At 47.8% G+C, this 22020-nt stretch overlaps 2 protein-coding genes across 2 annotated transcripts in view; both read left to right on the top strand.

Moving 5' to 3' along the window:
- The window catches only part of LOC140921870 (uncharacterized), a 133905-nt gene that overhangs the window by 90700 nt on the left and 21185 nt on the right, over positions 1 to 22020 (top strand). The window lies entirely within an intron of this gene.
- Positions 5188 to 5901, top strand: LOC140921719 (uncharacterized). The gene has a single exon (XM_073371730.1). It carries the CDS (start codon positions 5188 to 5190, stop codon positions 5899 to 5901), a length of 714 nt encoding a protein of 237 aa, XP_073227831.1.

Raw genomic sequence — 22020 nt, 5'->3', positions numbered from 1 at the left:
ATAAGAAACATCGTCCCTTCAAAAAAGGGTATTTGCCAGGGTGGACGGAAGAAGTGTTTGTGGTCACGCACGTCCGTCGTCATCCGATCGTCACGTATCGACTCAGTGAATGGGACGGTACGCCTATAAAAGGCACGTTTTACGAACCCGATGTTCAAAAAGTGCAAGTGTCGGACGATTCGTTATTTCGGGTCGAAAAAGTCTTGAAACGCCAAGGACGCCGGGTGTTGGTCCGGTGGAAAGGGTGGCCGGCCAAGTACGATAGTTGGATTCCCACGCACCATGGTCCGCGTCAAAATCACGCCTCGAAAAAGAAAAAAGCGGGTACGGTTTCTCGATGAGGTGCAGGCGGATTCCAGTCGACCGCGCGCCAGTTACACCCCCACGCCCACCAGTGACGCCGACGTGCTGACATTCATTCAGAAGAAAGCGGCCGAACAACGGCGAACCCAACCGTGGTGGGAAAAATTGGCCAGTCCGACCAAGCAACAATGGGCGTACGCCAATGCCTACCATCGAGCCGAAGCGTATGCCAAGAAACGAGGGGCCTTGCGGTCCCCCTCCAAGAAAAAACAACAACGCCGACGCGCGGGTCGTCATCCCCCGATGCGTAAGAAGAAACCCCCCAAACCCAAGACGTGCATGACCCTGATGGAATTGGCCCGGGCCTTTCCCAACATTGCTCAGCAAGTGTGTTTTCATCCCAAACAATCGACCTTCAATTCCGTGGTAGGACGCGTCCCTCGCAGCAAACAGAAAGTGGCCCAATGGCTATAAAAGGACCCTGCCCACCGCTTGGATGTGACCACTCCTTATCATGAGTGAGATTAAACGCCTGACGCTGGTCAGCGATCCGACCAACGAGTTTCCCAACAATGCCAATAACAGTTTCAAGGTGAGATTGCCCGAACGGCTGGTGTTACCGGGCGCGGGGTGGCATGCCTCCTTGATGTCCCTGACGGTCCCGGATCAAGGCCAGAGCAATGCCGTCATCGCCACGGATCCTCATACCAAAGTGCTCAAATTCAAAATGACGTATGTGATCCGCAAGTTTGTGCTGAACTCCTATCGACGGGTGGAAACCAAAACCGTGGACTGCGAAGTGGAATTGGAAGAGATCATGAATGCCAATCAAATCGTGGCGACGGGGAGTATGTTTTGGCAACGCGTGATGCAAGAAGTGAACAACAAAATCATGCACAATGTGATGAAAGAACAAATACAGCGTTTGGTCCTTGAACCCGACGAAAAACCGATTGTCAGTGCCAAAAAAAACGCGATACCCCGACTGTCCTGGAAAAAAGGTGCCTTGGTGATTCAGGCTTTGTCCACCGAGGATTTATTGAAAGTGGACAAGAGCGCCATCACAGATCTGTTCATCAACCTGGCCATTGCGCTCAAATTTGGGTTGGTGGTGGAAAAGACCGGTCGAAACAACACGACCGTGTATGAAATAGGGCCCAATCTGCAATACACGCTGCCGACAGTCTCCTACGGTTCGAGAACCCAACCCACTGGGTCCCAAAATCGCACGCCCTACGACTGGGAAGGCGAGCAGTACATGGGCGTCAATCCCATCTTAGTGTTCGGTAACACAGGTTCTGTTACCAATAATGATCCCTTCCATGTAGTGACCCATTCTGGTGTGAAGTTTGTGCAATTGTCCTTGATGGTGGAATGGAGGTTCAACAATCTCGATGCCTCCTTTGAAAAGATTGTGGGGACCCGTAAACGCACCGTCATGGTCTATTCGGATCTGGTGGAATCCACGGTGGTGGGCAGTGGCAAGTTTCCCCTGTTGCGGGAAGTACAATTGTTGAGAACCGGCGATGGGGAAAGCACCGCGGAACCCCTGCACCATCAATGGATCAAAGTGCGAGGACAACAATTGGATATTTTGGAAGTGGAGATTGCCAATACCAGTGGACCCCTGGCCATCTTACCCCCGGGCAAAACCCTGGTGACCATCGGTCTCAAACAGCTATAAAAAGCCACTCGCACCACGCGAGGGACCCAAAAGCACTTTCGACGTGAACCGACCCAATGCGAGGAGGTAGTTTAACGCGGTACCACACGCCCGTGGTCACCTCGCAAGAGGGAAAAGGGTTAGCCGAAGACTTGATCAAACTAGCGGGACCCATGGTCCTACAGCAAGCGCAAGCGGGACTACGAGATATTCAACAAGGCAAGAGTGCCGCAGAGACGTGGGCGGATCGACGTGGGCAACTCACCCGCGGTTTGAAACGGAAAGCCCCTGCCATGGTGTGGGCGGGTGGCAAACACCAAGCCAAAAAAACCTATAAAAGAGCGACTCAACGTGTACGGGACATCTTTGGACGTTGAAAACAAGATGGTACGCGTGGGTGGTTTTCTCAAAACGCAAAATCGCATTCGACGGCAACGCGCCCGTGGACGGTTCATCTCGCCGTACCAAGTCGGGGGCACGATCTTTGGCAAGTCGACGACAGCACGCTATCCCTGGGTGCATACCTCCTCCCGCCTGTTGGACCCGCTCGCCATGGAGAAGAGGATGGTTCGACAAGTTCGCCAGATGAAAGGGGGGGATCTCAGAAAAGTGTTATGGGCCAACCAAGCCAAAGCCAGGAGGCAGCGGAGGCGAAAGGGTATAAAAAGGGGGGAACGTTGAACCCCAGGGACAGACCGCATCATGTCGCTCCAACTGTTTGACGTGCCCGATGTGGATTATCGGTACGAAGCCTCTCGGGAGGTGGAGTTTCAACCCGCCTTGACAGGTATCCAGCCCATCACGTTCTCCATCCCGGGCTCCGACGATTATTACGATACCAATTCCCTCCGATTCAACGTCAAAGTCCGTCTGACCAATCCAGCCGCTGGGTATACCGGCTTGAATTCAGGGCTGCTCATCTCCGATGGCAACGAATCGAGACATGTGTACTGCGTCAACAATTTTGGACACTCCATCTTTCGAGATATCACCCTGAGCATGAATGGGGTCCTCATGACGGAACAGAGTAACACCTACCATTACAGAGCCTACCTAGAAACCCTCTTGAACTACAACCGAGAAGAAGGTGCCACCAAGTTAGCCCCTCAAGGATGGGTCAATCAGCTGAATGTGGTGAATGTCATGGGAGCCACCGCCGCCAATTCGGATGTCCCTACAGACGCCAATTGGAGTGGGAATGCAGAATTGCGTACTTTGACGAGCCGATTGCTGAGCGAACATTGGCACACCTTCCTCATCCGTCCCCATTTGGCACCCCTCAAGACAGGCAAATTGTTGGTCCCCAATATCCAGATGGACATAGAACTCTTCCTCAACCCCAACACTGTCTACTTGCTAGGTACCCCCAACAAAGGCACCTTGGTGGCTAAGAAATTTCCAGCCATTCACCCAGAAGACATCAAAGTCACCTTGTTGATGAGAAAAGTGACCTTGAATGCCAGTGTCTATGTCAGACTGCAGAAAGAAAGACAGCTGGGCAAACAAATTGCCCGCTACCTCGTAGTGCGGAGCGAAATCCGTACCTTTTCCTTTGATGGACGAACCACCCAGTGGGAACAAGACAATGTGTTTGTGGGGCGATTTCCTGACCGAGTGATGGTCGGGTTATTGCATTCGGATGCCTTCAATGGAAACCTACAACGCTACCCCTTTGCCTTTGAAAAGTTTGGGGTCACCCAAATACGACAGACCTTGAATGGAGAAGAATACCCTTACAGAACCCTGCAACTGACTGGAGATCAAGCCTATGAAGATCTCCTGGGGTACGATCGGTTTCTACAAGCCATGGGTGCCTACAATGAAGATAAGATTCCCCTCCTGCTGCCTGGGGATTGGGGACAAGGCAAGAACTGCACGTTGTTCCTGTTCAACAATGTGCCCAGTGGAAAAGCCGATGATCCTCAGTATCGCAACCCCCGTCAATCGGGCAATACGCGACTGATCATTGATTTTGCTGCTGCGGTGGGTCACAATATCACCGTGTTGGTCTGGAGCGAGTATGAAAACATGTATGAGATCAATCATATGGGAGGTATAAAATACAACATCAACGGCTGAAGTGGACTCAGAAGACAGAAGACACCGGGCATGGAGTTTGTGGCGCTCAGTGATAGAGTGTTGCGCACGTTGGCCCTAGAAGATCCCACGTTGCGACGCGTGTTTCACGGCGTGTACCCCGCCGACCAGTTACCCCGTTCACCCCCCAAGAGTATCCGTCAAGCCTACATTGTCAACACGGATCCAGCGGGAGAACCGGGACAACATTGGTTGGGTCTGTGGACGGAACAGAACAAGTGCGAAATCTTTGACAGTTATGGGTTGCCCCTGCACGTGTACACCCACCCCGACCTGCACCAATGGTGGAGTCAATGGAAGCACCTGATCCGCAGTGACCAGACCTTGCAAGCCCTGGATAGTCAGACCTGTGGCCATTATGCGTTATTTTTCCTGAAAGCCCGTGCCCAAGGCCAGTCCTATCAAGACTTTTTGGGACAATGGAGTTGCGACAATTTAGTGTTGAATGATCAGAAAGTGGCCGATCGCTTGAAACGGGTGATTAAACAAGAAGTCCAAGATGAAGTCGATGCCCGCCCAGAGGAGGGAGGGCAAAAGAATGTGAGCCGCTAGGCCTTTATGCTTTGTAATCCTTGTGAGTGTTGAAATAAAAAAAACACCATAAAACGAGATGTGTTGTGTTCGAGTGGTCATTTGAACTTTCATCATGATTACGCGAGGGGATGTCCAGCGGGTGATCGATGCCTTCGTGATAGAAGAAACCTTGTATTGGTGGTCCCACCCTATCGAGCGGGTGAACACTGTCCAAGGGGTGGATGCTTGGGATGGGTATCATTGGCTCATAGCCCGCCAACTGGCGCAAGACCAAGATTGGGTCGCGCTCAAACAGTACATGGACACTATGCAAGAAACGCATTTAAGAGAGACGATGGAACACTTGATTCAAAACGAATCGCCACGCCTCTACCGCGAGTATTGGACGGCATGCCCAGCCACAGACGACGACGACGGCAGCGCGCTTCCTCCCGACGACCCCGCTTTCGTCAAAACGGGCGAGGCATCATGAGCGTGTTGGCCAAAGCGGCCAAGATTGGCTATAAATTGGGACGAAGCAAACGGTATAAACGCATGGGCGCGAAAGGAGCCACGGGTCATTATCGACGTCTGCCTCGACCGTGGGAAGGATGATTCGACACCCCAGTAGTGTGATTATCGCGGGTCCGTCGGGTAGCGGCAAGAGCGAGTTAGTGGAACAATGGTTACGGGACCTTAACGTGTTTCAAGTCAAACCCAAGAAGATCGTCTATGCGTACGACCGATGGCAACCCCGGTTTGAGCGTATGCAAAAAAAGGAGGGAATTCAATTTCATCGCGGGTTACCGGACCCCCGTCATTTGACCCAATGGTTTGGTCGGACGCGTGGTGGCGTGCTGGTCTTGGACGATTTGATGGAAGAAGGGGGACAGGACAAACGCGTGTTGGATTTGTTCACCAAAGATTCTCATCATCGCAACATCACCGTCTTGTATTTGACGCAAGATTTATTCCCACCGGGTAAATTTGCCAAGACCATTAATCGCAACGCGCATTACATTGTGGCTTTCAAGAATCCCCGGGATCAAACGGGTATACGGACCATTTTACTGCAAGCCTTTCCCGACCGATGGCGTCAAGTCTTGCGCCTATTTAAACGCATCACGTCCCGTCCCTTTGGCTATTTGATGTTGGATGTGCATCCCGCGTCGGATGATCGATACCGCTTGTGGAGTCATTTAACGCGCCGAGAAGGCAAGGCGCAAGTCCATACCCTGCCCGTGGATGTCCCTGCCGTTCGAAAACGAGCTGCAACGAGAACTCGCCAGGGTCCGTCGGCAAAGAGAAGGCGGACAACAACGTGATTTATCGGTCCGCATGGACACGCCGACGTTCTCACCCGCCGGCGTGGGTTCGCCCACCGCCCCTCCCCCCGATCTCAGTAGCATGACGGACATGGTGGCTGAATTGACCCAACCCGTGGATCGAGCCCAATTGGATCAAGAGATTGAGGATTTTCAATTGACCTACCCGGTCAATGTGGACGATGCCCTGAATGCCTTTACGTTACCCCCCGTGGCAGGTACAGGCACCACTACCACCACGGCACCGCCCCCACCACCCACGATCACCACGGCTCCCACCACGACAGCCACCCAAACCCGTCCCACCACGTCCACCCGCACACGTCCCACGGCCACCACCACCACCACCAGTTCCAGACGACCCAGACCACGCCCTGTCACCACCGCCACGACCACCACGGCTCCCTCCCGCCCCTCCACTTCCCGACGCAGCGCTGGAGCCGGCACCAGGACCACCACGTCCACGGTGACGACCCCGACGGGACGTCCCACTGTGGCTGCCAAACAACCGCGACGACGTCCCCGCGTGCCCTCTCCACCATCCCCCGATTCCTCCCCTCCGTCGGAGGACGAGGATGAAGATGATGATGACGACGATCGACGACGAGGCTTAAGACGACGGTTGGATTTGCTGAACGAAGATGCGCAAGAACGGGCTCGAGGGAGACGCATTCGCAATATCACGCATACCAATACGGTGACCACCGTGTATGAAGAGGGAGGCCGACCGTCGGTACGTCGCACGTCGACGCGAACGTCCAGTCCAAGTCCACCCCGCCGTGGCCGTGGCCGTGGCCGTGGCCGAGCCCGTGGACGGGGTCGACGCCCGTGAAGATATAAAACCAGGAGCCTTCCTTCGACCGTCCCAAAACCATGTGTGGCCAATGTCGAAGCGGGATGGCCCCTCGACGCAAACGCAAACGCCCACAACGTCGGCGTAGGATGAAGGGTGGGATAGGACCGTTCCTAGTGGATTGGAAGAAAGGCATTGAGTTGTTGAAGGACAAGGAGATGTGGAAGATTCCTTCTAAAGTCGAAGAAAGGGCCGCCAAACAAATGGTGGCCAACTACAAACGTCAGTATCGTGCTAGTGGTAGCAAGGACTCGTATCGATCCTGGGCGAGAAAGAAAGGGTATACCAGAAAACCTGATTGCAATTTGATGTGACATGTATAAAAAGAGGCTCGCAGTGGTCAGTTTTTAGAACTGTCATGGGACCCCAACGCAAACGCCGACGCACCACGACGCGGCGTCGCCGACCCGCCAAACGACCACGGTGTATGACCTATAGTCAAGTAGGGGGTGTCTCGCCTGGTCTGCCTATCGGGATTCTCAAAGCCGGCTATAAGGGCACTAAAGCCATCGGGGAGCATCAAACCAAACGTGCCATCAAAATTGCCGACAAACGCCGCCGAGACGTGGAATCCGGCAAACGGAAACGCTATGCGGGGGAATCGTTTAATTGCTCCATTATGTGAAAATCTATAAAAAGACCTGGGTCGACCTGGACAGGTGTTAGTTGGACGATGGTCCGTGGACCCAATGGACGCCGACACCGTTATGTCCCCCGAAAGCGACGCCGTCGACGCGGTCTGCAACGCGGAGGTAGGCTACCGTTGTTGGCAATGGCTCTCTCGCCTTTGTGGCTCCGAAAATACAAACCCAGGGTCCGTGTTCGTCGACCGGACTAGACCCCCTCGCAAGGCCATCACGTTGACGTTAGAATGGACGGAGGAGATGGAGGCCGCATTGTGTCAACGATGTCGACGTCATATGCAACGGCATTATCATGGGGAACTGTGTCGCCAGTGTGGGGCCCAATTTACCATAAATAGAGCGGGGTCGTGGCAATTCCTGAACCTTCAGCATGGCGTGGCGCATGGAACGTCAAGCCCCGTTCTTGAAAAGTGTCTTACAAGAAGCCAATCAACATAAACGACAAGAATTGTTACGGATGGCCAATGCGGATCAGATCAATGCCATCAGTGAATTAGTGATGAACACGCTCCGTGGCACAGTGCCCCGTTCTCGACAGACCATCACGTTGCTCAAACCACATGCCCAGAGTTTACGCGCGATGGCCAAACCCGCGCATTCAGTGAAACGACGGCGCGCCATCATGATGGCTCAAACAGGCGGCGCTCTCTGGCCGGAACTCTACCGATGTTATAAACGTTGCATGCGCTAGGCAAGACACGTCAGTTGCATGATGGAGCCCGAGATGGTGAGCACCACGGTGGACAACGCCCCGGCTTTTTTACAATTAAAAGAAAAGTACAAACAAGAATTGGTGGAAGATACTCGCTTGAGTAAAGCCGCGGATTTGGCGGCCAAACAACACATCCTCCTGACCAGCGAGGTCCCGGATGCCTGGAAACGACCGCAACTCAAAGCCGTGAGCTGTCAGTTACGCCATTGGACCAAAAAAGTGCGCCAACCCTTTGGAGCGCTGGCGGGGGGTGTGCGCGCCGCAGGGGCTACGACGCCCGGCGAGGATGATGATTTTGAGGCGGGGCCGATGCAAGCGTGGTTCACGCAATTGGTCAAAGCCACCCAGGGTATAAAACAAGGCTCCACGCCAGCTGGGCCCAGAAAACCACCTGTCCCGCCTAAACCGAACATCACCCCCAGTGCTAAAAAGAAACTCAAGTTTACACCTCAAGTGAGTAGTGCTGAGTTGGCGAAAAAGTTGCCTTTTTCAGACACGTACGGTACAGCACCCTGGGAAACCCCTAAAGAACGGGCGGACTCTATCACGAAAGCGGTCGCGCGTGATATTCGCAAACGCACGACAGACTCTGCCAAAAAGAAAGCCGCCAGTATCGCCAAAAAGAAAGCCGCTGGGTTCGCCAAGAAAGCCTTGGATTGGAAATCGTGGAAAACCCCGTGATGGGACGGAGACGTCGTGCGACAGCTACCTCCCGTGCCCGATCGAGGCGACGACCACGACGATCGCAACGCGGGGGCAAATTATTTGATGTGCAAAACCTCCTCAACAAGACGGGCATTGAATTTCATTGGCCCGGCTATCAGTACATGGGCCCTGGCACCCATTTGAAAAAACGTTTGGCCCGTGGGGATCCCGGCATCAACCGGTTAGACAGGATTGCGAAAGTGCATGACATGGATTATGATAAAGCCAAGACCTTGAAAGATAAATGGGTGGCGGATCGCAAGATGATTGCCAAGATTGATCAACTCCCTGGTAGTAAAACCCTGACGGAGCGTATTGTGAGACGCATTATGAAAACCAAACTGAGATTGGGCATGTAATTTAATGGAACACAGTCATTACACGATGGATTAATTTAAATCACATGTTTTAATAAAACTCACATTGTTCTTACAAATATTGTTGCACTTGTTGTAAGGCGTTGGAACGAGTCGATTGGACAGGGTCCTCGTCAAACTCGGAGTCGGACCAGTCTAGCGGACACCACGGGAGGGGAAAGGGGCGTTCCAAATGTTCGGCCAAGCGTTGGTTTTGTGTGTACTCCATCCGCTTCCGATATTTTTCTTTCTGTAACGCTCTCCACCCCTCTTCCCCCAAGGCTTGCTGTTTTTCGGCCCGGAGTTGTCGCCGCCGCTCATTCACGCGTTCTTTGTAGGCTTCGAAAGTTCCTTCCTCTTTCATTTTCTGCATCCAGTTTTTCTGGGCTTGGGCGTTTCTCTTTTTTACTTCACTCCGCTTTTCCTCAGACATGGCATAATAGCGTTTCATCCCATACTCTAGTTTTTTGGCTTTAAAGGCCTCGTACTCCCCTTTGGCTTTTAAGTTTGCCATGTGCTGGTGGTAGCGTCGACGATGGAGGGCCTTTACTTTCTCGATCCCGTTCACGGATGCATACATACGTTTCCGATACAGTTTTTGGGACTGTTTGTTGGCCTCGGGGTCCCGCTTTTTTCGGCGCGATACTGGCGTATCCATAATTTAATTCTAGCAATCGGGAAGAACACACGTCCGCCAAGGCTCGTAACTTTCGGAAGGGACTCTCGGTTCTCTGTCGAGCCTGGGCACGTCGGTCCCGTTGCTGTTGCACAATCTGCTCGCGGTGTTTGTGATAATAGTCTCGGTTCAATAGACGCACATAGGCCGCGTTTTTGGTGCGATACCGCAGACAGGCCAGTCGGTTGAGTTCTCGGGCTCGCGCTTCCTGTTCGGGGGTCGGCGCTGGTTTAGGCGGTTTGGGGGGTTTCACCTTTTTCTGGGCCGCCCGCTTTTCCCGTTTCTGCTGTAACAATCTCTCTTTGTTCTTGACGTACCACGCGTGTTTCAACTCTCTTGCTTTCTCAGGATTTTTGTTAGGCATTTCTCGAACGCAACTGACGTCTGTTCTGATGGACAGACTTTATCTAAGGGATTCTCTGCCAATCACCGATCTCGGTCCAGGCCTAGAGGAGATGGAAGGAGTCTGTACCCATGGGGGGGACCCCCCTCAATCTTCTTCTGGTCGATCAAACCCTCTCACCTGGCTCTCACCTGAGCTGGGTCCACCAATCCCAGCGCAGGCGAGATCACGTGAGAAGGTCTATAAAAGTCTACGTCCAGCGCGGGAAAATTCAAATGGTTTGCCGCTGTCATGGCGGAGGCATATCCATTCAGTGACGATGACGAAGGGGATGCTCTATTGGACCGCGCCTATGATCGGTGGGAACAGTTGGGAGGGGCTGCTGCCCGTGGCCCTCTCTTTCAGTTTACTATGCAACCTATCGGTCGACGACGCCGCTGGCGTGATGTAGTGGAGCGGGCGCAATTCAATGCGCAATTACGGCAATTGCGGGATCCTGTCCCTGGAGATAATATTGGGTTGGCGTTGACCGAAGCACTCCATCAAGCCATTGAAACAGAACTGGGCCGCGAGCAGCGACCTGCCCATCATTTTGTGAATTTTGCCATTACAGCGCATGGGTTCACCCACGCTTACCAAACAGCCAATTTTACCGTGGGGGAGTTTTTACAACGTACCGCCCGTTTGGATGAAATGTTAGCGACCTTGGCCGGCAAGTTGAACAGTAATGAAGCCTTCAACCCCGACCATGGATTCCAAGTCGATGTGGTGTTTGTCTCCATGCCTGGTCCAGGGTCTGGTCGACATAAAGAACGCAATCCTGGTCGACTATGCCTGGATCGAGAAAATAAGAAAAAAAGATGTATTATCACTATTCGAAACAGAGATGCCCTATGCTGTGCTCGCGCGATCGTCACCATGCGTGCCCACTGCCATAAAGATCAAGGCGTGGATGGGTTTCGCGACTGGGACAATCTCAAACGTGGTCTTCCTGTGCAGTTACGACACGCCCAGGCCCTTCATCAGCAAGCAGGGGTGGCTGAGGGTCCCTGTGGTTTACCCGAGCTGCGTCAATTTCAGCAGGTGTTAGGACCTCAATATCAATTGTTAGTGATGACCCGGATGAAACCGTTTTTTCTCATCTTCAAAGGCCCTGACGCGCCTCATCAGATTCGTTTATTGAAATCTGATGATCATTTTGATGGTTGCACGTCCTTTCCGGCGTTTGTCAACCGCTCGTATTATTGCTTGGACTGTGAACGGGGGTTCAACACCAACGACCGGACTCATCACAGTTGTCAGGGAAGACGTTGCAAAGCATGTGGTCGATTTGATTGTCCAGAGTATGTGCGTGGTACCCGCCCTACGGACTATTGCCCCTTCTGTCATCGCAAGTTTTACGGTGAGCAATGCAAGCGTCATCATGTGGAAAGCCGGCAATGTCAATCCATCAAAACCTGTCTCAAGTGCCAGGCCCAGTACAACGTTCTCCCTAACCGACGTCACCAGTGCGGGTACGCCAAATGTCCTGTGTGTCATGAATGGGTACCCATCCAATACCATAAGTGTTACATTCAACCCGTGGTCGAGAATGAGGAAGAGACTGAACCCACAGAGGAGGGGGGAGGTAGCATGGTGGCGCCACCCTCTCCCCTGTTTGTTTACGCCGATTTTGAAGCCATGCAGAATGTAGAAGGTGTGTTTGTGGCCAATTTGTTATGTTATTCGTCTAGTGAAGAAACGACCATTCATGTGTTGGACGGAGAAGACTGTGCCCTCCAATTTTTGCATGATTTGGATGCTCTCACGGACATTCCAGACAGCGAGAGTGAACGGGAGATGCTTGTGGTGTTTCACAATTTGAAAGGCTTTGACGGCATGTTTATTTTGCATGAACTGTACCAGCAACAACGCGAGGTGGTGGATCAATTGACCGTGGGCGCTAAAGTGTTGTCCTTCGGGAGTGGACCCCTCAAATTCATTGACTCGTTGTGTTTCCTGCCCATGTCGCTGGCCTCGTTTCCCAGCACCTTCAATTTGACCGAATTAAAGAAGGGCTTCTTTCCGCATTTGTTCAATACCCCGGATCATCAACAGTATGTGGGCCGTATCCCCGATTTGGAATTTTACGATCCCGAGGGTATGATGGCCAAAAAGAAAGACGAACTGACGCGTTGGCATGCCGACCAAGTCCGTCGTAACGTGCGTTTTGATTTCCGTCAAGACATGATCGAGTACTGCAAGTCGGATGTGGCGCTGTTGAAAGCGGGGTGTGAAGCTTTTCAGCAAGAATTTGAACGGCAGGCTGGTTTCAATCCCATGGCCAAATGTATCACCATCGCCAGTGCCTGCAATCTCTATTGGCGCAAGCACCATTTGACCCCCGACACCATTGCCGTCGAACCGCTCAGGGGTTGGCGAGGCGCCCAAGTCAATCAATCCCTCAAGGCCCTACAGTGGCTGTACTACCAAGAACACCTTCTTCCTAAAGAGGGAGCCAGTGCCGATCGAATTCATCATGTCCGGAATGGGGGCGAGCAGTTTGTCCGGACCCTCGTGAACAGTTATTTTGTCGATGGCTACGATCCTCTGACCCGCACTGTCTACGAATTTCATGGGTGTCTCTACCATGGCTGTCCCACTTGTTATCCTATGAGAAACGCCAAACATTATGCCACACCGGATCGAAGCGTGGAGGAACTGTATCAAGCCACGCTCTCTAAACGCATGGCTCTGCTTCGAGCGGGTTACACGGTGATCGAAATGTGGGAGTGTGACTGGGACAAGTTAGTGGCCACGGATGAAGCTGTCCAACGTTTCCTGACGTCGTTTGATTTGGTGGCACCCTTGGAACCCCGTGACGCCTTCTTTGGGGGTCGGACCGGTGCGGTGGCCCTGCATGCCGTGGCTGAAGAGGGGGAGGAAATACGCTATGTGGATGTCACGTCCCTGTACCCATGGGTGAATAAGAACTGCCCTTACCCTATCGGTCATCCTAAGATCATCACCCAGCCCGCCGACCAGTCCTTGGCGTCCTATTTTGGTATTGCTACGGTGGACATTCTGCCCCTGGCTGGCCTATTCCATCCCGTCTTGCCTGTACGCTGTGGCCAAAAACTCACCTTTCCTCTCTGCCGTGCCTGTGTCCAGACAGAGCAAGCCCAACCCATGTTGACCCGAACCCAGTATTGCCCTCATTCGGACGCGGATCGTACACTACGCGGGACCTGGTGTACGCCCGAATTGGTCAAAGCGGTGGAAAAGGGGTACACCCTGATCAAAATCCATGAAGTCTGGCATTTTCCCCCCGAGCAACGTCAAACGGGTCTTTTCGCTGAGTACGTCAATACCTGGCTCAAACTCAAGCAAGAATCCGCGGGGTGGCCCAGTTGGTGCCAGACCCTCGAGCAGAAACGCGAGTACATTCTTCGCTACCAGGAACGGGAGGGGATCCGACTGGACATTGCCAGCATTGCCAAAAACCCTGGTCGTAAAGCCACTGCCAAACTCATGTTGAATAGTTTCTGGGGCAAGTTTGGGGAGCGCATCAACAAACCCACCACTGTCACCGTTCAAAACCCCGCCCATTTGTTCAGCCTCGTTTCCGATGCAGCCCTCGATCTCAGTACGCTCCGCCTCTGTACCGACGACATTTTGGAAGCCGTCTACACCAGTGTCCAAGACAATGCTGTCAAAGGCACCAAAACCAATATCTTTGTGGCGGCGTTTACCACGTGTCATGCTCGACTCAAGCTCTATGAGTCCCTGGACACCCTCCAGCAGCAAGTGCTTTATTATGATACCGACAGTGTGGTGTACAAGTGGCGTCCCGGTCAACCCAGTATTGCCACTGGGGATTTTCTCGGGGACATGACGGATGAATTGGATGGGGACGTCATCACCGAGTTCGTTTCGGGGGGCGCCAAGAATTATGGGTACACGACCCGTGGAGGTAAAGTGGTGTGCAAGGTCCGCGGATTCACCCTGAACGTTCGGGGGTCGGCCATTCTCAATTTTCATACCATGAAAGAGAACATTCTCTCGGAACTAGATTTGCCTCAGGACACTCGCCGACATTTGAACATTGTCAACCCCTATCATTTCACACGGGATTTGGAAAAGAAACACATTCAAGTGGTTCCGCGCGTGAAGCAGTATGGGTTGGTGTTTGACAAGCGTGTCATTGATGTGTCTACTTGATCCAGCTATCCTTATGGCTACGAGAGGATTGGGGACGAATTGGATCTTCTATTAGATTTGTAAAAACAATGGGCGTGACGTCACTAGGACCTCACACATGTCCCGGATGTCATTTAGGGCACTGTCGAGATTTGTATTAAAAAAAAATGATGTGGACCTCTATACAGTGTGTGTGTTTTTTTATGGATTGACGGGGATGCGAGGGGACTGGGGCTTCGTTTTGAGTGTCTCCCTTGTACCCAGGTTCTACGCGGTCCTTTAAAACTATGCCAAGTATGCGGATCCACCTCTTGTGGGGGGTCACGTGACTTTTATGCCCAAATATGGGAGCTTTGACGTCATCATGGTCACATGGGTTAAATACTCGATGCTGATTGGTCGAGACAATTTCTGCTGCGCTGTGATTGGTTAGTTCCATTCGTAGCCCTATGTACTACTAACATTGTTTAGTGAGTTTGTTAGCAAATCCAACGTTTCTGCGATACAGTATATTGTTGTGTCGTCTGCATACAGATAAGTTTCCGCAGGGCATAGTGATTTTGGGAGGTCGTTTGTGAAGAGGGAGAATAACGTGGGTCCGAGGACCGACCCTTGCGGCACTCCGTGAGCTATAATGTGTGTATCGGAGTCGGATCCGTTGATTCTGATGAATTGTCTTCGTTCTGTAAGGTAGCTAAGTTCTTTAACCACAGCCAGATATCTCCTCTGATTCCAAGGTCGTTCAGCTTTTGTAGCAATATATTGTGCGACACTGTGTAGAAAGCTTAAGTGAAATCCACAAACAGTATTCCCACAAAAAGCTTTCTTTCTACTGCTTCTCTCCACCTCTCAGTTAGGTGTATTAATAGCTGTTCTGTTTACTTTCCCTTCCTATAAGCCCATTGTCTGTTATCAAGTAAATTTTGCGTAACCACGTGATTAGTGATACTACTTGCGACGCAGGATTCCTTTAATTTACTTGGTATACTAAGCATAGACAGTGGTCTGTAACATGTTCTGTCTTCCTCTCGTCCTTTTTTGAACGCTGCACATGCTCTAGCTATTTTCCACTGGTCTGGTGGCTTGCAGGCTTCAACACTCTGTTTAAACACGCTCGTGAGAAATGGGGCAATAGACATACCTGCATACTTTAAAAGACGCGCAGATAAGCCATCTGGCCCTGTGGCTTTCTTCACTTTTAACTTACAGATCTTTTCCTCGATTTCCTTCTGACTCATCGTGATGCTAGCGCTGGTCATAATCGGCATATTTATTTATTTATTTATTTATTTAATTTAATTCAACATTTATCCAGGGGCATCCAATTTAGCAGAGCTAGTTTAAATGGAGCCCTGATAAAACACAAAAACAAAGACATTAAAACAATAAAATTAGACAATTAACTACGTTAAGACAACATGTAACGCAGGTGTTACTGTTAAAAGTGGCGCTTTAGCTTGATTTTGAATTCACTGAGGGTCTCTACTTGTCTAATGATTCTCGATAGGGTGTTGTAGGTCCGAGCACCGTTTATTCTGAAGCTACCTTGGTATTTGGTAGTTTTTGCAAAGGGAGGGCGCAGCAAAACACGACTTTTGGTGTTATAGCCATGGAAAAGGTGCACGTGTCTAAACTCTGAGAATAAATACGAAGGCTCTATTCCGTGAAGACACTTATGGACTAAGACGCATTTGAGATAATTTTTGGGTGCTTGTAGGCTAGGCCAGCCAAGTGTTGATTTTAACTCCTCAGCCCCGATAGATCGACCTTCAATAATACATGCGGCGTGTCTATTTAGCTTATCTAGATAGGCTTTGCTCCTAACCCCACAACTGCCCCAGACAGGCGAACAGTAATCGAACAATAGCAGGACTAAAGTATTGTAGAGCATTTGACAAGTTGGTTTGGGAAGAACCTTACGCGCTCGACGCAGAATATCCACATTCCTACGGCTATGAGCGTGTAATGGCTGAATTTCATCCGCGGAGCCAATCAATTTTTCAGCAATTGTGCAGAAATAATCGTTTTTCAGTGTCATCTGTTGTAAGGGTTCCATCGTCCTTCTTTAATTGGTGGGCTTTTCAAATCCTTACCTATAATTTGCATATAATTATCTTGCAACTTAGTGACAGCCCTGGGTTTAATAAACTGAACGCTATCTTTATTTAATAATTACTTCCTAAATTATAAGCTTTTTTGTTTTTTTGTTTTTGATTTGTTTCCCAGACATTCAATGGAAACTTTGATCAGAACACAGTAGAAAAACAGATCTTGTTCAGTGCATTTGTTGCCAGATACTTGCGTTTTGTTGTTGGGTCTTCACAAGGTGGAGCTTGTTTACGAGTAGAAGTCTTTGGAAGGAGCAGAGGTTTGATATCTTGCAGAAATTGTTCAGTTTTTAAGGAAGATAGTTTTTTACCCAGTTGTGGAACCTTCCTTCACATCATTGATATATGATTTTTTTCTTTTTGTGACCACATCAGCTCTTGAACCATTATCTTGTTCTTTCTTTTTAAAAATCTTTTTAAATACAGTCTTTGCAAGTAATTCACTGTATATGCCTTTCTCCTTGCAACCAAACACATTTTGCAGAAAATGAGCTATCTGCACTTTTGCCCCAAAGATTCTATATTGAAAATCATATACAGATTTAATGTCTCTGGAATCTTGTCAATGAATAGGGATTGGTCAAAGTAGTCATTCTATTCTTTAAGTCATTGTTTACGAATAACAGAAAAAAGACAAAAGGTTACAAAGATGTACAGTAAATGCCATGAATCAACTAAAAAAGTGATTATTCGTGGAATATAATCTTCCTTACAAGAAGAATTTGATTTTTGCTGCTGCTTTTTGCAGAAGAACTCAAAACTTTTCGATTATAGACGAGGAGAGACTTTAACTCAAACAATTATCTAGAACCCAATGACTACAAGATTAATTTTGTAAACATTGATTCATGTCATCAATATGGAATTTTGGGGGCCATTTTGCGGATGTCTCTCCTGTGAGTGGTGAGGAATAAAGAGAGATCAGATGGCTAGTGTATTTCCAGGCTAGTTTAATTTGTGACCAACCTGTCAAAATTAAAAGGTTGACATTTTGAACAGCCACCGATCAAACACTTACCAAGACCATTTTTTGTACTACACTGCAGACACACTACATGTACAGGTATACATGTACTTTGAACATTAATAAGTTGATTCAGAAAGGGCTTCAATACTTGATTTTCCTCTGTTTAAGACTGTGCTCTAAGAAAAATTCTAAGGAGCCCATTGCTCTGTAGCTGTGAAATGCAGGGTACCCAGCATATGATTTCGATATAAAAGCTGGCATTTTCTAGTCGCCCAAGAGCAGAAGTAAGGATCCTGGAGTGGTTTTCCAGGAGCTGAGTCCAAGAGCACAATCCCGCTGCATTTGTCTGTAATTTTTATTATTCGTTTGGTTTTCAGTTCCGAGTAATATTGCCCTTAACAAGCCCGCAAAACAGTCAAGTACATACATTGAACCAGGGAGAACCTTCCCCGCTAGCAACGCAGTGGATGGAGATAGGAGTACTCACATCGACAAATGTACACTCACTCTCCGAGACAACACTGCTTGGTGGCGAGTAGACCTGGGGCGAGTAGAGCCTGTAGCTGAAGTGAATATAGTCAACCAAGGATTCTGCTGTTGGAACAGGTTAAACGGAGCTGAGATAAGAGTTGGTAGGTAGTCATTGTGGGAGATGCTGTAATCAGTTGCTTTACCTAGTTGTTCAAATTTGTTCGTTGTTCATTTTGAAATATTTCAATTACAGTGTAATATGAGATTACTTTCCATTGGCTTTTAAGTTAAGATTTCTTAAAAGAAAATTATGTGAAAGTGATCTCTGTGTTTTGTAAAAGTGTACATGTATTTAGTATCAATATCATTTTCTTCCTACATAGTTACATTCATGGAAAGTCAAATTTTCCCCAGATTCTAGAATGTTTTCACATGACGTCACGGCGGCCATAGTGGTGTCCCAAAATAATGAAACGGCGGCCATGTTAGTGTCCCAAACCAATCCTCTGGGAGTTGAACTCTTTTCTTATGCAAACGCTTTCTTTTGTTCCAATAAATTTGCATATGTGCTGGCCACGTGAGTGAAAACACTCTATATATCAATGTAAAGGTTTTGCAAGTGAGATTGCAGCACGCCCCTGATCTAATGAAATCAATGCCAAGATCGGTTCTTTGTCACCTTTTGAACTATTATTGTACGTGAATTGTGTTCAAATACTGCAGTTAATGTTACCTCACATTTTCTTTTATTGGCTTTGCAAGGAAATGAAACAACAAATCGAGGAGCAAACAACCATCTTTGTGCAAATATCATACACATCCCAAGAGGAGGTTCCAAGACATTTTCCTGTAGTCCCAAAGCATATGGCAGATATTTGTACATCAGATTACCTAATATGTGGTTGACGCTCTGCGAGGTCGAAGTTTATTCCTATCTTAAAACAGAAAGTAAGAGCGCTTTTCTTTCCTCCTGTTTATTTTGTAGGTATATGCATGATGCTTGTGTGTGTATCTTCTGGGACTTTTTGCCTTTTACTAAACAAGTAATCTGTCTTAAAAAATCGTTTTGTATTGTTCACATATAAAAAGTTTCTGTATTTTTTTAATTAATCTGTTCATTTTTCTTTTGTGGTGTTTGCCTAATTTGATACAGTTATGTGATAAATCCTTCTTACCAAGGGAACTCAGTTGTTAACACAGTTTCAACGGTGTAAAGTCCGGAAAAAATTAAGTTTACTAAGATGCATTGTATTTTTCTGTCATTTTACATCATTCTTAATATTGTCCATGATAATCGGAAAACCCTGAGAAATATTAAAAGGGGCGTCTTTTGTGTATACTAGGGACCTTAAGATACGAGGACGGGGAGCTAGGACGGCGATGGGGGTGGATGAGGAAGACTAGGTCGAGCCCCGTCGTACCCGCCAAAAATAAAATACTTAAGAGCAAGCAATTTTCACTTGGGACGGCAACGGCGATATTTCTTTCACAAACAATTATGTCGACGTTTAAAGACGCTAGGAAATTTCTTCTGGAGAGCTACTTAGACGTTGTGATAGACGACGATGAATTTATTCTACTATGCGATGAAACCTTCTTGAAGAAGCCGAAATCTCCATATGAATTTGTTTTTTATTTTTACTTGAAATAGTGACATCAAAATGTACAAGAATACAGAAACAACACACTAAACTCCTCTAGGCCACTTCAATACTGCTCATGCCGGTTTCAATTCCACCTGTTTTTTTTCTCTTTTTTCAATTTGCTCCTCAGTTCTCTAGCCACGCGAGAAGGTTGTAGCGATCTCGTACTGCCCTTTTGTTAACTGTGAAATAAACAGCTTCAATTTGGTTCAAGTTTTTAGCGACCTCTTCCCTTTTCTTTCCTCTCGCAACAATGCTCTCTTTTATTCCAGTGAAGGGATCAACAACCATGATTTCCCGAAACATTTCATCGTGAAAAGAACTCCATACCTCTGGCTTCCTAAAAATATTAGGATCCAATTCAGGCGCATAAGTCTTTAGTTAAAAAAAGAAATTGCTTTTCAAATGAGGAAAAGGTAAACACCGGCGGACTGTCAGGAGGTACAGGTCAAAGAAACCTTCACTGAACTTTTTTTTACTCGATTATTACTCCACTGTAACTGGATCTATTTTAACTTCACTTACACTGATTTACTTTTCTTCACTGGGCACTCAGGAACATTCATGGTCGCTACTGCAGAAACATAGGCACGATAAACGTGCATGAGCTATTTTGAATGCCTCAGTGTAACTTTAATGCTTCAGTGTAACCTTACTAAGAGTTATGAATCTACCTTTTTCGTCCTAAATGTAGACTGGGTTTTTGTGCGAGATTGGGCATTGCTGTACATAAATAAAAACGCGAAACGCTCAGCTGCGTCGATCCTCATGCTATATATTCACTTTCCTGTGTCTTTCCCTGTTACATTTGGTGCAAGTTAAACAAATTATTAAAGTTAAATAAATATCTACTCACCAAACGTTGATTAGAAGGAAAACTCTAAAGCTTCCTCGGAGTTTCTTAAGCCAAAACGTGACTCATCGAATTCGAGCACTTAAGAAATACCAGGATTCTTATCATTGTGGTAGATGGTTGCATCATCACAATTCACGAGGTTTTCACGTGCGATTCTACTCAGTGAAACAGTCCTTAACTCCGACAACTTATTACTTCATGAATTAAAAGCTGTTGCTTAAGGCATTGGTTACAAAACGAAACAGGTCTTAACACGTTCAAGTTACTATTATGTTTTTGAAAAGCCAATCTGCATGAGTTGCACAGTCACACAACTGGCACGTGAAAGTGTTGGACTTTGCCCCCTTTCGTGGTTCGTACGTGAGGGAATTCGAGTTATCACACGGTAATCTAGTAAACAGAATTATAAAAATAACTCATGCACACAATTTGCACGTGAAGATGTTGGCCTTTGGCCCTTTTACAATTCGTACGTAAAAAAAACGCAAATTGTTTGCTACAAAATTTTCTCAACGATTTTAAGAAATCACCTCGGCTTCATTACAACATCTGCAATTATATTATGTTTCATGCAACGTCAAGGTTGATAGCCCAACATTTATTAACTTCCAAGAAAATTATTAAACTGCCGAAATATATTTCTGCTCATATCATGTTACTCCACTCAATAAAACAGTATCTAATTATAGTGTCAACTAGCTTCTTCCAATTTTATTCCCTAACGCTACTGTTTTTACTAAAGTTACTCATCTTTACTAAATAAAATACGTTTCAATAACTATAATGCTTAGTATGCAGGAAGGATGTATCATGTTGTTCACTTATTATTTTTTTGATTTTGCCGGAACGAAAAAAGGTCTGTTGAATTTTGTAATCGAGAGAATAATATTTTTAAAGCTTGTTTACAGGATTAACAATACTCGGTACAGCTTTAAAAAAGATAAGCTGCCTTTCAAACTTGTAAAACCACATTTTATAGGCCGCATACTTTCAAATTAAAGTCCATATCTAAAAATCAATTATTGCTTCACTGGAAGAGCTTTGAAAATATATGATCTTTTATACTCTACCTTGAAGCAGGTGAAACACAACTCATAAATACGTGCGTCAGTACCGTTCGCGATAGCCGAATTCGGTCAGAAATGTCTTGAAATAGCATCCACACTAAAATATGAACCCTTAAACAGCTGCATCACTGTACACAGCGTTTGAATCATGAAGATATTCAATATAATGTTTCCAAACACCTGTAGCCGTGATAAAAGACGAAAAAATTGTCAAGAATCAAGATGGCGGTCTCAAAGTGCCCTTGTTCGACCTTTAGCAATGTCATGTTTAAGTAGATGCCAAGATCTGATTGGTTATCAACTCATAGTACCTTCAACCTTATTGGCTCTTGCAACAAACATCCGAACATACAAAGATACAAAGATACAAAGTTACAAAGTTACAAAGCCACAAAGATACATACGCTCACACCACTGACATATGAGCAATTTTTTCAAAATAGCTCAACAAACAAACAATGATGAACATAAATTATGGCCTTTTTTTCTCATTTCGAAATATTTCCGACAAAAATCGTGAAGAATATGATCTTAAGAAA

Source organism: Porites lutea, chromosome 12 (assembly GCF_958299795.1).
Source record: "Porites lutea chromosome 12, jaPorLute2.1, whole genome shotgun sequence".
NCBI classification, from domain to species: Eukaryota; Metazoa; Cnidaria; class Anthozoa; order Scleractinia; family Poritidae; genus Porites; species Porites lutea.
Note: the sequence above shows the minus strand (reverse complement) of the source record. Positions and strands in the feature narration are given on the sequence as shown.

Coding starts and splice junctions, on each gene's coding strand:
- LOC140921719 (XM_073371730.1), top strand. CDS start 5,188: ATGATTCGACACCCCAGTAGTGTGATTATCGCGGGTCCGTCGGGTAGC.